The 16,883-nt window shown below is 56.7% G+C and overlaps 1 protein-coding gene across 4 annotated transcripts in view; it reads right to left on the bottom strand.

The window, feature by feature from the left end:
- The window catches only part of ADA (adenosine deaminase), a 27,186-nt gene that overhangs the window by 6,134 nt on the left and 4,169 nt on the right, over positions 1-16,883 (bottom strand). For 2 of the 4 annotated variants that reach the window (XM_005871226.2, XM_005871227.2), the window contains exons 2-4: positions 9,668-9,729; positions 4,107-4,229; positions 83-226 (exon numbers count right to left, since the gene is read on the bottom strand). In XM_005871226.2, coding sequence (XP_005871288.1) covers positions 83-226; positions 4,107-4,229; positions 9,668-9,729 — 329 coding nt within the window. Of the gene's footprint in view, positions 1-82; positions 227-4,106; positions 4,230-5,414; positions 5,522-9,667; positions 9,730-16,883 lie in introns of those variants that run through there. The other 2 variants (XM_014543715.1, XM_005871228.2) reach the window with 2 other exon arrangements.

Below are 16,883 nucleotides of genomic sequence, written 5' to 3'. Positions count from 1 at the left end.
CTGGGCCAGGGCCTCCCAACAGTGTGTCCCTCGGGCCCCAGGTTGCGCCGCCCTGCCCCGGCCCCTCCGCACGGTCACTCACTTGGGCTGGTTCCAGGGCATCGGCTCCACCTTATAGTTGGCCAGCAGGTGTGGGCTGTAACGCACCTCCACGTACACCACGCCCTCCTTGGCCTTCATCTCAACGAACTCATAGGCGATCCTTTTGATGGCCTCCCGGCAGCCCCTGGAAGGGAAGGGACAACCCTTTCTAGTGTCCCTTCAGAGCTCCAGGAACAAGACTGGCCCCAACCCTTGGCCGATCAGACCCACTTCTGGCCCCGATCCTTATTCTCCAGTGCCAAGCCCTGGGCCTCCACTGGAGAAGGTCCTGGAAGCACGGCCAGTCCTGTCAGCTCAGCTTCCAAACTGCCAGTTCTCGTCCCCTTCACCCTGGTCTCCACACGCCCTGTGCCTTTCCTCACAGCAGAGAGCGGATCTCCTACAGATCAAAGCACGTCGCTCCTCTGCTCTGCACCCAAGGGCTCCCGTCGTGTGGGATGAAATCCCCCGCCCCTCCCCCCCCCCAGCTTGTTCCCAAATCTGGGCCTTCAAGTCTGCAGCTCCCAGCCTCCATGGTCTTTCACCACATCGTCCTGTGCTCGCTCCCCCTCTCCACTCAGGCCCCAGCCCCAGTCTCACCTCCTCAGAGAGGCCTCCCCGACCACCTCATCTTAAAATGGCCCCCTGGCATTCTCCGCCCCTTCCCCTGAACTTTCCTTTCTCCATGGCCCTTATTACAGGTCTCCCATGGCTTCTTAGCCAGTTTCCATCTCCCCTACTAGAATGCAGTCGCCATGGGCAAGGACTCCTCCATCTGTCTCGACACTGCTATGATCCCTCAGCCGAGGACAGAGCCTAGGACATAGAGGCCACTCGATGTTTGCTGAGTGATGGAGGTAGGCCAGCAGGGAAGAGAAATAAGAGAGAAGGACACACACAGGCCACAAGAGCAAAAATAGACAAGTGGGATTGCGTCACACTGAAAGCTGCCCCGCAGAGGGAACTCGCAGGGAAAAGAGAAGCTACGGAATGGGAGGAAGGGTTTGCCAACCAGAAACCTGCTAAGGGACTAACAGCCAAAAAACATAAATTCTGTAGCCCGGCCGGCGTGGCTGAGGGGTTGAGTGTCAATCTATGAACCAGGAGGTCATGGATTGATTCCCGGTCAGGGCACATGCCTAGGCTGTGGGCTCAGTCCCCAGTGTGGGGTGTGCAGGAGGCAGCCAATCAATGATTCCCTTTCATCACTGATGTTTCTAGCTCTCCCTTTCCTTTCCTCTCTGAAATCAGTAAAAGTATATTCTAAAAAAGAAAGAGACAGCTTGTTCCCACATCTGGGCCTTCAAGTCTGCAGCTCCCAGCCTCCATGGTCTTTCACCACATCGTCCTGTGCTCGCTCCCCCTCTCCACTCAGGCCCCAGCCCCAGTCTCACCTCCTCAGAGAGGCCTCCCCGACCACCTCATCTTAAAATGGCCCCCTGGCATTCTCCGCCCCTTCCCCTGAACTTTCCTTTCTCCATGGCCCTTATTACAGGTCTCCCATGGCTTCTTAGCCAGTTTCCATCTCCCCTACTAGAATGCAGTCGCCATGGGCAAGGACTCCTCCATCTGTCTCGACACTGCTATGATCCCTCAGCCGAGGACAGAGCCTAGGACATAGAGGCCACTCGATGTTTGCTGAGTGATGGAGGTAGGCCAGCAGGGAAGAGAAATAAGAGAGAAGGACACACACAGGCCACAAGAGCAAAAATAGACAAGTGGGATTGCGTCACACTGAAAGCTGCCCCGCAGAGGGAACTCGCAGGGAAAAGAGAAGCTACGGAATGGGAGGAAGGGTTTGCCAACCAGAAACCTGCTAAGGGACTAACAGCCAAAAAACATAAATTCTGTAGCCCGGCCGGCGTGGCTGAGGGGTTGAGTGTCAATCTATGAACCAGGAGGTCATGGATTGATTCCCGGTCAGGGCACATGCCTAGGCTGTGGGCTCAGTCCCCAGTGTGGGGTGTGCAGGAGGCAGCCAATCAATGATTCCCTTTCATCACTGATGTTTCTAGCTCTCCCTTTCCTTTCCTCTCTGAAATCAGTAAAAGTATATTCTAAAAAAGAAAGAGAGAGAAGGACACAGATGGACACATCTGGAGGGAACTCTGGGATGAGGGAGATGCCTGGGACTCAGACTCGAACCCTGGTTCCCACACTTACCAGCTGCATGACCCCAGTCAGTCACCTTTTCTGACACATCCATCAAGGGTTATTGTGAGGACAAATGAGTTAAAACTCACCTGAGCCAGTGCGTGGAACAGAACAGACAAATGCTCAGTGTTTTAGCTGTTATTTCTGAATGTGGGCTCCAGAAGCAAGGCGCAAGCTAACCTGCCAGGGCCACTCTGAGTGTGATCAGATGACAGGGAACCTGCCTTAGCCGGGAGTTCCCACCAGGAAGCATGAAAGGGAGCGGGTACTAGAAAGCAGAATGTGAGAGCGGCCCTGGGGAAATGGGCCGCTTCCAGGGGAGGGTCATGGAAGGACCTGCACTTTGGAGAGCCAGGATGAGGATGGGCAGCTGCTGTGGGAAATTCCTGGGGGCGGGGCCAGCCCTGGGGAGGGAGCCGGCCTCCCGGGGAGAGGGTCCTTCTCTCCCCCATGGCTGGGGGCTCCTTCCACACTGCCCCAAGGACAGGGGATACAGCAAACCAGGTAGACAAAATCCCTGCCCTCACAGAGCCCACAGCCTAGCAAGAAGGACAGGGAAGGAAAGAAGTAAAATATAAAATATATCCTAGGTGAGACGGTGGAAAGTTTTATGGGTACACATAAAGCAGGGGCAGGGGCACGGACTGCAGTTTTCAGTAGTTGATCAGGGAAGGCCTCACTGAGAGAGTGACATGAGCAGAGACATGAAGGAGGCGAGGAAGTGAGTGCTGGGGCATCTAAGGAACAGTGTTCCAGGCACAGGGGAGGTGCCCAGGCCTGCTCATACGTTCTGGGGTTGCAGCAGGTGCCTCGGGGAGGTGGTATGTGTCTGCTCACAGGAGGCAAGGACTGGAGCAGTCTGCCTTCTGGGCTGAGCCCAAAGGCTTCCCGCAAGAAGCCGGCCACCTCGCCACACATCTTCCCTCCCTGGTACTGCTCGTCCCTGTTTGGCCACTTACCCAGCCAGTGCCTCTGTTCTGCCTCACACACCTTTGCTGATTCTCCACCGGCCAGTGCTTGGCCCACCCTCCAAGCCTTTCCTCAGGCCTAGCCCTCTGGACAATATCACACCCTCTCTATCCCAAAGCCAGGTCCATACTTCCTCCTCCAGGCAGCCCTTCCTGACTGCCCCCAGCCCTCTTGTCTCTCCCCATCCCGAGTTCCTGCAGCACCAACTGGCAAAGCTGATTCTCGCCTGCCTTGGGAAGCTCTGCCTCTTGCCAGGAAGCTCAAGGTGGCACCAAGGCGAGACTCTGGGCTTTATCCCCTGCCAGCTGTGGGGTCCTGGGCAAGCCCTTCACTTCCCTGAGCCTTCATTCCCCGCTCTGGAAATGAGTAAGTTTACCTAGCGGACGACTACAGGAAGTCTAGTTCTGTGAGCTGTGCAAATATGATGTTCATCTATGAGAGTCTGCTAGGAGAAAAATGGAAGGCATGCAACGTGACATAAAAGCACCAGTGCCTGTCAGTGAAGGTGGCGGCTGCTCCATCGTGGGGGGAGTGCGAGGACAGCCCTGTGTCCAGCCCAAACTCCAGCCCTGGGAGGCGGACGGGATCACAAGGCCACTGTGTGAATGAGGGGCCTGAGGCCAGAGGGAATGTGCCCAACATCATGTCACAAGACTGAGATGAGGATCTGTGTTCCTAACCCCCACATGTGTCACTTCTCTATTGAATTTCAGTCCATCACACCCACTTTCCAGAAAGGAAAACCAAAGCCCAAAGGCATGGAGGCAGTCAAGCAAGTATACACAATCGTGAACAGCAGAGCTGGGGGCTCCACCCCATGGGCTGAGGGGCAGGCCTGGGGCTGGCAGCCTGTCCTGGGCACAGGATGGACGCGGACCAGGGCCCAAGGGTGGGGGACTCACGCAATGGCAGGCATGTAGTAGTTGAACTTGGCCAGGAAGCCCGGGAGGTTGAGTGGCTTGTCCATGCCAATGATGTTCTTCAGCTCCTCAACTGTGTCAGCAGGGAGGGGGACCCCCCTCTTCCTGGGGACAAAACATGAGGGTGACAGACTGCCCCTGGGGAGGACCTGACCGACTCCCCAGGGGCCACAGCTGGAAACCTGAGATCCTCTCCATCCAACTCCACCCATTGGACAGATGGGAAAACTGAGGCCCAGGGCACACAGAACCAGGATCAGAGTCCCTCCAGCACCTCCTGTCCCCAAGGCCATGATTAGCCAGCAGATTTCAAGGGGCGGGGGCACCTGGGGTTAAAGTCTGTTTGTGTGCATGGACAAGTGCCTGGGGACAGGGAAGGTGCCAGGGCAGCAAGCCCACAACTTTGCCTCAGCCCAAGAGTGGGTACAGCCAACTGGCCCTCTGCCAGCTCAGGGGTTATCAGGGGCAATAACTACAGGGCAGGGGCCAGGGCAAGCACTGGCCCTCCCTCATCTGCTCCCTGGAAGGCCAACTTATCAGAGAGGCTTGCGGGCCCAGTGTGCTGGGGGAGGGCCAGAGGGCTGGCTGTCGACCTCAGAGGCCTTCCTCTCCCAGCCCACAGCCCCCACACGGGGACACAGCCACCCTTCAGTAAGGCCTTGCTGAGAACAGCCTCCAGCCTGGAGCCTCCTTGTCTCGTCAGCATCTCTGCCTCCCCAGCCAGGGTAGTGGGGGTGGGGTGGGTGGGGGGAGTTCGGGCTGGGTTGGCCCCCACCTTCTGCATGCACCACCCCCTCTGCTCATCCTGGCTCTGACCTGACTCACGGGTCACCCTGGATGGCAGTTTTCCCACTTTTAAGATAAAAGAGACAACACCAGACACTCAAGAAATGCTTCTACCATGAGGGACAAAAGAGACAAAAGGAGCTCTGAGGAAAGTGAAAATGAAGAAAACTTGAACCTAAAATGCAAATCCTCAAGGAGATGAAAGGACGGAACATCGTTGGAACAGGAACGTCACTTTTTAAAAGGGGACATTTCGAGAGTAAGAAAGAGCTGCTGGACATTGAAAAGAACATGGCGGCAGCCACTGGGATGAAATGAAGGGGATGGAAAATAAAGGTGAGAAAATTCTCCAGCGAGGAGAACAAAAGAAAAAAGAAAAAAAAGCAAACGGTAAAGAAAATTAGATGATTGAATCAGAAGGTTCAAGCATCCAGTTACCCATAAAGCAAGATGATAGGAGGAAGAAATTGCCAAAGAAATGGAAGTTTGACTGAACATGCTTACGTCCTTTCATGGCTTCTGTTATTCAAATATCAAAATGTTTTCCTGTGTGGAGCGGCTAGTGTTTGGACGGGTTCAAGCCTTGGACTGATGAGAGGGCACAGTCCTCTCATGGCCACGTGCAAGTCCCAGCCTGGAGGGCAGGGCCCTCGCTGCACAATGATAGCCAACAGCTGTAGTTGTAAGCTTGAACCTATGGTCCGAACATGTGGCCCCACGTGGCTGAGTGATGTGGGCTTGATAGAGTTCAGGTGCATGTAGTTGAGTAGGATTGAAACCCAGGAGACTGTAAACACCTTGACCGCGCCCTTACTTTGCCTCGTGGACTCTGGCTATAAAAGACACGGCTTGTAGTCCATGGCGCTGTCGCTAGCTCTCCATCAGAGAGGCCAGCGTCCCACCCAGACCGAGCTTTCTTCTCTTGTCTGTCTTTTCTCCATCCTTCACCGCCCCCTCTCAGGCTCACCGAACCTGGCTGAGCAACGTGGGGCTGAGTATGCCATGGCCGTGCCGGCTCGCCACATTTTCCTACCTAAATACCTGTTTCCTAAGCCCCTAAATATGCCCTCCTCCCCTTCGGGCGGCTCCAGTCCCTCTGAGTGTCCAGCGGGTATCACCCTGGTGCCCGCCACCAGCCCAGCGCGTCTCCTCACTGGCCCGCATCCCTGCAAGATGCCGGGGCAGACGGTACCTCTGCTGCTGTCCTGACACCGAGTCCGGGGCTCCGTGCCCACTGGGCCTCTGCCCTGCTGGCCAGCCTGCCCCAAAGTCACCCTCCTGAGCCGTCCCCAGGACCCAGGCCGCCTGCACCAGTTGTTAAATACTGTGCTTGGAATCTCTTCGTGGGAGCCGGTGGGCTGAAGGCAGAGGAGGTGGCGCTGAGGCTCTGGCCCCCGTGTTGGCGGACGCAGGGGCCACATTTGCCTTGGACCCCGCCGCTTCCTGTTGGGGCGCTGCCTCCTGACCATTCTCTTCCAGCTCTCCTGTCATGGATTAATGCCGGGGTTCTTGATCCAGCATCTAGAAGGGTTCAGCAATCTGGAGAAGGGCTGTGTGTAACTTAGTAAAGAGTCCAGAGACGATATACAATTTTGAAAGGCATTTGGGGGTCAGAGGAGCTTAGCTAAAAGGAACTAATATTTTTTTCATCTCAGGACCCCTTGCTTTTTATTAACAAAATTTGTCCTAAGGCGAGGTAGAGATATACGCTTCAAAGGGCAGGGTTTCCTATACAGAGTCCATTGTCAGATTGGAAAAATTTGCCTACAGTTGTTCAGGTGTTTGGCCAGTAGGAGGCAATAACATGTAGATTAAGATGCCCTGAGCTGTCTGGCAGCAAGCAATCATCCCTTTTCAGGTTTGGGGAAATGCCCTTGCCACTCCGGATGATTCAGCCCTTGCTGACATGGTGGAATTGGCTTCCGGCAGTGGATTTCAACCCAGGACCCAGAGGTCCCCAGTTTCCAACTCTCTCCACACCACCTGACAGCCTGCTGGGCAGTGAACAGACCGAGACAAGCTCATGTGTCTGACCACCCCCTTTTCCTCCCACTCTGGGCTCCACATTTCCAAGTATAGCTCCTCCATCTAACCACCACGCCAGAGGCAGGGCCTCTCCCCAACTCCATCTCCCTTGTCTTCTTCCCACCTCCCTGGAGCCTGGCCACGGAGCCTGGCTCAGTGTGGAGGATAGACCCAGCTTTGGAGTTCGAAGCCCATGCCCCCCTGTATGTGCCACACCACCCCAGGCAGGGGCTGTCCCCTCTGAGGACTTCCATGTCCTTGTCAGTAAAACTCAGACAGTGTTTTCTCTGCAGGTACAGAGACGCACACACGGGGCTATTTCTGTGCCCTGGGTATCACGCAGGCTCTGAAGCCAGATGGCCGGGGTTTGCATCCCAGCTCTGCTGTGAAGGCTGTGTGACCTGGGGCCCGGGACCCCCCTCCCTGAGAAACCAAAGGCTGTGTGACCTGGGGCCCGGGACCCCCCTCCCTGTGTTCACTGGTCTGGGATGTGTGAGAAATCGGCTATGGAATAACCAAGGAGCAGAGGTCAGAGCTCTCCCTCGGCTTTGGAGCACCGTGAGGGCCAAGCAGACTGGCTTGACCTGAGCAAGGGGGGAGGGACCGTGAGGGTTTGAGCAGGAGAATGAGCTGATCAGACCATGTTGTGAGACAACTGTCCTGACTACGGTACTGTGAGGACGGTAGAGGGGTGAGGCCAGAGTGGACCCCTGGAGGCCAGTCCTGAGGCCATTGCGAGAGTCTAAGTGAGGGACTGGCGGCGGCTCAGACCAGGGTGTGACAGGGAAGAGAGGACAGCCAGGTTGGGACTGGGCCTTAGAGAATGAGTGGATGGGTCTCGAAGGAGCCTGAGAAAGAGTCAGGAGAGGGACTCGCAGGAAGAAGAAATGGGTGAAAACAAAATCAATGGAGGCCTCAGTCAGAGGCAGAAAGGGGCCATGGGATTTGGCCTGGGGGTAGGTCACAGGCCAGGCACTCCCCCGCTCCTCTATCTCTTCCTCTTCTCAGCCCTGGCCTACCCCCACCAGGGAGTCCTCCAGGGCTGCCCCTGCTGGAGCCTGCCCAACTCCCTGCTCCCCGTCTGCTGACCTCGAGATCAAACTCCACCTGGCACCCCACCCCTCTCCAGGGCCAAGGCAGCTCTGAGACAGCGGGCGACATAGGAAATGGCAAGTCTGACCAGTCACCCAACACCAGCGGCTCCTTTCCCTCCACCCCACCCTGGCATCTTGCCTCCTGGCTGCGATATTGAGTGCTCTATGACCCCTTAACGAGCACCCCGATTAGATCCCATCTTGGCCTCCGATACCCCACCCCAACGGCCTCATCAGGGCCCTGTGGCAAGGGCTGGTGCTCAACACAGTCAAAGGACAGGCAGAGATAAGCCGAGGGCTTGACCCCGTTAGCAGAGCCATTGATTGTGATTAATGACACAGACCTCATTAAGGGCCTTTGCTGGAGCCCTGAGCTAAGTGTGTTCCCTGCTGTGCCTGACCTACACCTCTGGTGGCAGGGTTCGGGCAGGGGCGGGGCCTGGTCACAGCTGTGCTTACTAGACAAGTTTCTTCAGCTATCATGACTCGGTTTCCTTTCTACCCGTAATATAGGGACAATATAACCCCTTCACCAGTCGTCCTGAGGAATCTGGACGTTGTCGGCAGACAGTCAATGAACACACTTACACAGTTAAATAACGAGATCAATAGCCGCTCCCTAGAGCAGGACCGCTGACGTGGGGCAGACAGAGGGGAACGTTCCCGCAGAGCTGGCTGGGGAGTTAGGAGTGACGCCCTGAGAGTCAGGGCTGACTCCTGGAGCAGCAGCTCTCCTCCGTGGAGCACTGAGGGCCGGCGGAGTCCTTCCAGCTCCAACAAAAGGCGTGTTGGTCGCACAGTGAACGCAGTCTGCCCAGGCAGGGGCGGTGGCCAGAGGGGCCCCCATCTCCCAAGTCAGCTCTGAGGAAGGCCTGTTCTTACCCTCACCCCACACAGGCCAAGGGCACAGCGAGGAAACTGTGTCTGGACTTGATTCCAGATCCACTGGCCTTCAAAGTCCCCGTGCTCGTAGGTGCTGGACCCAACAGAGGGGCCACCATGGGCCCTTGAAGTGTGGGGAGGGAAGGGCAGACCTCCCTCACTGAGGGGCGGGGGCACAGGGACCCTTCGCCCACCAGCATCCAGGAGAGCTGCGGCAGGAGGTGGTGTTCTCACTTGGAAGATGCAGAGAGTTGGGACCAGAGAGGGAGCCACTTCATGTCTCCCTGTAGGTTATTTCCATGGTGATGTAGGGAAAAGCTTTGGGGGTCAGCTGACCCCATAAACTCTTGGCTCTACCATTTACTTGCTGTGTGGCCTTGGGCAACTGCCTTTACCTCTCTGAACCTGCTCCCCCCTTGGTGAGATGGGGATAGGATAGCCTCCTCCCGGTGGGTGTCACCTGCCCCGTTCTCTGCCAAAACACAGTGACTGGTTCAGCCCTGGGAACTGCTTCCGTGTGTGTGTGTGTGTGTGTGTGTGTGTCCATGTGAGTCCGTGTGTAAGGTGGCACATGCTCCCCTTGGCTCACCTGGAAACAGGAAGACAAAAAGCAAAGGCACTGAAGGCAGAAGACATGGGCTGCGGGTCTCCAGCTCAGAGACCCTCTGGCTGGGGGCCGGCTGATTCCACAGGGAGACCCTGGGAGGCTCTAGAGTCCTCAGACTGGGGAGGAAGGCCTTGCATCCGTGGACTTACCTGCCGTAGTATAAGATTGTTTCTGGCTTAATGGATCCATCCAGGTGGACATGCAATTCTACCTGCAAGGGGCAAAGGGAAGAGAGAGAGAACACACCCCCATGAATGCCGGGAGGACCTTCAGAGTCAGTGCTCACATTCACCACGATGACCATCAGTCACTACTCACCGCACCCGTACACACAGGTCACTAACGTCTACACACACCATCTTGATTAACCCTCATCTGTGCGGTGGGTTTCTCGCTCTCTTTCATGCTGAGAACACAGAGGTTCAGAGAGGTTAAGTAACCTGTCCACTGCTACACAGCAAGCCAGCGGTGGAAGCAGGAACCCAACCCAGGCCTGTGTGCTTACCATAGCCAGCTAAGGGACAGAACCAGAATTCTAACCTGAGCCCAATCCCTACACATCAGGACAGCCATGGTCCCGTAGGAGTCACCGAGCCCAGCCACACAGGCAGGTCCTGCTCTCAGACAACACACTAAGCAAACTCCAACTTTCACACGAAGGGCTGACCACAGACTTCCTGGACTAGCGAACCACATGATGCATTTCAGAAATCCGGCTCCATGTTCAAAAGCAGGTGCTGCTCAAGCACAGCTTCTCAGGGATCGGTATGAAAGCAGCACCAGGTCTTTCCAGGACTCTGGAAGCGACACCAGATACTCGGCCATCTGGGTGATCGGCGCCTACACGCGTGGCCCCACAGGAAACGCTCTGCGCACGAAGCCAGGAGTTTAAGGACAGGGGCTGGGACACAGCCTCAGGCTCGACCCCAGCTCTACCCCTTCTTCTGCTGTATGACTTAGACAACACTCAGCGGCTGTGACTGCCTCCCTGGCCAAGACCACTGGTAAGGACCCAAAACGACAGTGTCGGTGGGTCTGCCCGGCCCATGGAGCAGCCCCCGCCTCTGGGTGTCTCAGGGGCTGTGGGCAGTGGGAAAGCGCCTTGGCATCTGCTGTTCCAGGCCCCGGAGGACACTGTTCCCGCGCCCGGGGATCCGAAAACTCACTGACGTCTCCACCAGGGTGGGGCCTTTTCTGGAACTTAGGGACGTGGACAAGCAAGTGGCTGCCTTGGCTGGGGAGGCGGCGGAGGGCATCTGGAAACACACACATGAGCTGCCTGCTGCAGAGGAACCCCGCCCAGGCCCAGGGGAGGCCGGGGCTCAGAGCTGCCAGGCCCGCCTTTCAGGTGGATGTCGATCATCAGAGCTCTCAGAGGTCACCCAGCAGCACCCACACCCAGCTCGGCGCGCACTGAGCTGCTGCTTCCCTGACTAACGGGGCTCAGTGCCCACTCAGCCAAATGCTTACCGGGTTCCCCCAAAATGCTCGGCACTGGGAGCACTGACGCCTCCAGTCCAGGGACCTGCCGACCAGCTGTGTGACTTTGGACAGGGGACCCCACCTTTCTGAGCCCCCATTTTCTTATCCTTAAGCCTTCCCACGTGGTGAGGACCCAGCTAGAGAGGCAGGGTCACCTTGTGGTTAGAGCTGGAATCCCAGCTCCTCTACTTGCTCCCTGGGTGCCCTGGGGTCCCCACCAGCCCAACAGGGAAGGTAACAGGCCTCCCTCCTGCTTGGGGAGGGTTAACCATGTTAATGCACGCAGTGCGCTTAGCACAGAGCAAACGCTAAACAATCCTCAGCTACGAGGCCTTCATTCCCCAGACGTTCGAGGCCCTGCTGGGTGTGGGAGGGGAGCGGCAAGCTAAAGGGACGCCCCTGTGACGCTTACAGCCCAGCCAGGGAGAGATACAAGGCGTTACATCGATAGAGGTCCAACCAAAGCCATGGCAACCCCTTGGGAAGCAAAACCACAGTCCCGTGAAAGAGCCAACACAACAAAGAACCTCGCCCGGCCAGGAGGCCGGCAATGGCTTCCTGGAGAAAGCAGATCTTGGGCTAAGATCTGAAGGATGAAGAACCAAGTGAGGAGGGAGATGGGAACAGCACTTCAGGCAGAGAGAACAGCCCTAACACAGGCAGTGCCGTGAGGAGAACGTGGTGTAGGGGTGCGGAGGGAGGAGGGGTTTGGGACTGGAGAGGCTGCTGGGCTGCCCGGCCCCAGAAGAGCAGAAACGTGTCCCTGGGACCGAGGATGCAGGGCCCAGGCCCAGGAGGAGGGGTTCCCCACCCTGCTGGCCCTCAGGAGCTTGGGGAGGCTTCGGAAAGTTACAGGTGCCTGTGCCCACACAAGTCAATTCCAGCACCGCCCTTGGGGTGGGCCCGGGCACAGGGGTTTGCTTTTTTAACATAAGGCCAAGGGAGAGACACTGCCCTCCAGCAACCATTCCAGAGGCCCAAGTGCGCAGAATCCACACTGGAGTAGGGCGAGCAAGAAGCAGAGGTAAGGAAATGGAGACAATGTAGGTGGATGTGAACTGAAACACAAAAGAATTGCATTTCTTTTCCAGGCGGAAATGACGTGGGCATGTTTACACGATGACGGAGGAGGCTGGAGTTGAGAGAAAAGAGTTGCACGAGGTTCGAAAAGGTAGGAGAGGTTAGAAGGCGAAAACCAGAGCGCCTCTGAGTCCGGGCAGCAGTGAGTCTGGGGGATTGCCCCGGTGCCGTTGCCCCTCGTGGATGGGTGGGCCTGCGAGGCTACTTCTGCCCAAGCACTTACATGCCGCTTGGCTCCCGCACAGCATGGACATGCCCATCTGCCTGCGTCCCTGCATGACTGTGATGGGCATGTCATATGAGCAAGAATGGACACCTCTGGCCCGGCCGGCGTGGCTCAGTGGTTGAGCGTTGACCTACAGACATACATACCTTTCAGGACTCACTGCACCAATAGTGGTAGGAAAATGAACCAAATGCATGAGGAAAAGAAAAACACAAGGAGGTCAGGGGAGGGCTGGAGGGGGGTAACTCAAAGTGTTTAGAAAAGATCACTTTGTGTGTGTGGGGGATGGGGGTGAATAGGGGAATCAGGCGGGGGACGGGGAGAAGGAAGGACAGAGAGCTGTTCCAGACAGAGGGAACTGCATGTGCTAAGCAATCAGGGAACGAATTGGTTCAAGTACAGAGAATGTTGGTGGTGAGAGATGAAGCCAGAGAAAGTCAGGGGGTGGAAGGCAGGGAGACCCACTGATGTTTCAAAAGGGGGCTGATCTTTTAAAAGCGTTTTCTGCTGCTGTGTGGCGAGCAGGTTGGCGGGAGGCAGAATGGAAGACAGAGAGCTGGCTCAGGACCCAGATGGGGGATGAGCAGTCACCAGAATCCCTACAGCATCACACAGCGGGCGCTCAGGAAGCACCAGCCACCAGCACAGGGTGCGTGGAGGGAAGGGCGCAGAGAGCCGGCAGGAGGCGAGCGTGCCCCTGGGAGAGAGCAGGCAGAGCCCAGCTGCTCACCGTGCCCACGGGTGCCACCTCCTTGTGGGGGAAGCAGAGGCAGAAGCCACCTCCTCGAGCAGCCCAAGCTCAGGCAGGCCTCCCGTTGAACTTTCTGGAAAACCGCAACTCGCCATGGAGAAGTGTCACCCACCCAGATGACAATGGGGTGCAAGCTCCGAGACTGCAATGGGGACCCTGCTCCGCTGAGCCCACTCAGGGAAAAGGGCAGCAGGGGCTTCTGGCTTATCTGCCAGGTGCTGGGCCGTCTACAGGCATGATCTTATTTCATCCTCACAACCAGGAAGGTTGGGACGTCACTCCTGTCTTACTGATGGGGAAACCGAGGCTCAAAGAAGTCTCTACGGACACAGTCAGTCAGTGATGGAATCAGGATTTGAACCCAGGTCTGAGTCTTGAGCTCCCACAGGCCTCACCTCCGGTATAAACAACGCAGCAGTAATAGCAGCAGCTGCCTATTAGCACACCCTTTGTCTCCTTTCATCTCAGCCCCTCGGGATGAGGTGCACAGGAGCCCCATCGGGACTTGCCAAGCTCAACTTGGAGAAATGCAGTGACCTGCCCAGGGTCACACCGATCTATGATGGCAGAGCTGGGCTGGAACCCAAGTCTCTCCAACTCTAAGCCCAAGTCCCGCCAGGGCCACACCACCTCCCTGGCACTGCGCCAGGCCTCCCGAGGAAGAATCCCATGCCCCTTCCCCTGCACCTACTCTCCGAGAGGCTGACTCACAAGCAGAACTGCAGGAAATCCTCCCAGATTTGAGCAGGAAGCATACCCAGTAACCAACAAACATTTACTATCGGCACCCTGGGGAAACACACCGAGCCCCCTCAGGAAATGCCAGCCACACCGGCGAGGCGCGGGGCGGTGCACTCACTTGCCCAGGCTCAGCCGAGGTGGCAGTGGCAGAGCCAGGACGAGGACCCAGGTCTTGGATTCCTGGGCTGTCCCTCCAGGGCCTTCCCCAATCACTGTACTTTCCCAGGCCCCCAAACACATCACTGTTTTGTTTCCCATCCCCGATTTTAAAATTCTCTTACCATGTCTCTTTCCCCCACTATTAGTTCCCTGAGAGCAGAGACTTTGTGTCCTCATGCTGTACCCTTGGTGCCAGGACAGTGCTGGCCACAGCAGACAGTGCTCAGCAGGTGCTGAACAACCAAGGATGGCTTTCTCATCTCCCCGTCCTAGGCCAGCAGAGCTGTGCCCTCTCCCTGCCTGGAGAAGGGGCTGACCTACCCCCTTGGCCTGGCAGAGAATGTCAACAGGACAGAGTAGCCAGGATTGCCTGACCAGACCCCTGAATCTGGCACTACAGTCAGAACCTGGACAAGCCACGGTGCCCACTGCAGGGCAGACATCCCCTCCCTTCCTAGCCCTGCTCTTGGCAATGAGCTGGGCAGTGCCAGGGGTCAGTGCCACCACGGCCTCTCAGCTGACTTTTGGGGTAAGATGAGGAGACAGAGCAGCCCTGGGGCTGACATGGTTTCAGTGACACCTCCTCCAGGATGTCCTCTGTGCTCAGCCCCGTCTGGGCTCCTGAAGCTCTGAGGTGCAGAGGGGAAGGGGCAGAGCTGTCCCTCGGTGCCTCCTACTGACTGGGAGCCTGAAAGAGCTCCGTTGCTCCTGTGAGCTTCCCCAGACGTTTCATGGAAGGCAAGGTATGTCTTTGGCCAGGGGGGCATCCCCTGGGGCCACAGCCTTGGAATGCAGCAGAGTCATCCTCATTTTATAGGCGAGAAAAGAAGGCTTGGAGAGATTAGGAATTTGCCTCAGGTCACAGATTAATGAGTGCACAGCCAGGAAGTCACAACCACCCCGCTTCACCCTGCATATCAGCGCTGAGTCAGCGCTGGTATAATCTGAACTGAATGGTTAATAATATGAGGATGATGGATGATCAATTAGCAGCTAGCATTGCCATGTCCCATCCCTGCTGCCCTGGCAGCCAGGCCTGTACTTGGTGTTTCATGCAGGTGGACAAAACTGACTCCCATTTTAACATGGGCAAACTGAGGCACGCAGAAGCAACTCACTCAAACTCCCGCAATGGATAAGGGAGGCGGAGGCGGGGGGAACAGCACTCGGACCCAGGCAGCCTGGCCCAGCTGCTACCCAAGTTTAAACTCCTCACTCGTCTCCCTCTATGGTCAAAGGACCCCAGAGGCCACTTCCTCTCAATCCTACAGCCCTAGGGCCTCAGAACCCTAAAGGGTAGGGGTAAGCCAGCCCCCAACACTCTGGGCACATACAGATTCGAACCTCACTTTGGCCTACTCTTCTCCCCTGTTCAAAGCCAGGCCGCGGTCCTTCCCTTCCCTGCTGTGGGGACACTCCCTAGGACAGTGGTCGGCAAACCACGGCTCGCGAGCCACATGCGGCTCTTTGGCCCCTTGAGTGTGGCTCTTCCACAAAATACCACGTGCGGGCGCGCACGTACAGTGCGATTGAAACTTCATGGCCCATGCGCAGAAGTCGGTTTTCAGCCTGGGCGAGTCTATTTGGAAGAAGTGGGTTTAGAAGAAGTGGGGGGTGTCGGTCGGTCGGGCGACGGGAGATGCGGCGCGGGGGAGGCCAAATATCAACAGTACTTAAACTATATGGGTAGGTTAGTAACAATGTACCTACCTATATAGTTTAAGTTTAAAAAATTTGGCTCTCAAAAGAAATTTCAAGCGTTGTACTGTTGCTATTTGGCTCTGTTGACTAATGGGCTTGCCGACCACTGGCCTAGGACAACTGGGCAGGGGGACAGCTTTCTCCCAGGTCAAGCTCTGAGCTCAGCTCTGGAATCAGGAGGCTGGCGGCCTTCCCTGCCTCGCTGTGACCAGACTCTGCACTTCCCCTCCCTCCTCCTGGCTTCCTCCTCTGTCAAACAGAGACTTCGGTGAAACCCAATCTCTGCTCCCCTCCCTCCCGACTGCCAGAAGCAGCAGGTCAGGCGGGCTCTTCCCAGGGGCACCTTTATTTAACAGGTGGCTCTGTAACCAAAAAGCACTGAAAGCCCAGAGCAGCGCCGGCCGTGGGCTCTGTGGCAGGAGACGGAGACGGGGCAGATGGAGGCTTCCCAGAGTCCACAGCGGCCCCACTGCAGCCCCAGGAGGAAATGCCGCCCGCCCTTGGGGCCTCCTGTCAGCCTTCACTGCAGCCCCAGGAGGAACACGCTCCAACCAGCAGGTCAATTTCCCCCAAGAGCCCCATGGCCTTGGTGTTATCAGCCCATTTTAGAGAAGGAAGCTGGGGTTCAGGAAAACTGTCAAGACAGGGATCCCACCCCAATCAATCTGAAGTCCAAGGTCACCCTAAGTCTAACTCCTCCCCCACAGACTGGGGGGTGGCAGGTGAGTAAAGCAGGCATCAGCATCTACGTAGCACCCCCCACTCCGCCCCCTTTCTGGCTGTGACTTTGGCTAGTTCCTTCCCCTCTGAGCCTCAATTTCCTCTTATGTAAATGAAGAGAATAATAGGAGGGCTGTTGTGAGCATTAAATGAGTCAATACAAGCAAATATGCAAATCAGAACAGTGCCTGATTCGGAGTAAACATTCAAATAAGAGAAAGAAAAAGTGCCTAGGAGATTTAGCCCCAATTCTCCTCTTCCTCAAAAAGGAACAGTTTAGAGACTGCTGTTCCAACGTGGCTGCTCGCTCAGCTCTCAGATTTTGAGTAGCCTTGGGCAAGCCACTCACCTCTCCAGGCCTCAGCCTCATCGTCTACAAATGGGGGTGAAACATCTGCCTCCGTGGACAGAGCAGCATAAGAGGAGGTGGCCCGGATGGACAAGCTGAAGGAGGTGCCTAGCGGGCCGGACACCGAGGACCGGGGCGGCCTGGGGGAGGTGGCGG

The sequence above is a fragment of the Myotis brandtii genome, unplaced genomic scaffold (genome assembly GCF_000412655.1).
Source record: "Myotis brandtii unplaced genomic scaffold, ASM41265v1 scaffold333, whole genome shotgun sequence".
NCBI classification, from domain to species: Eukaryota; Metazoa; Chordata; class Mammalia; order Chiroptera; family Vespertilionidae; genus Myotis; species Myotis brandtii.
This window is presented reverse-complemented; position numbering and strand designations above follow the sequence as displayed.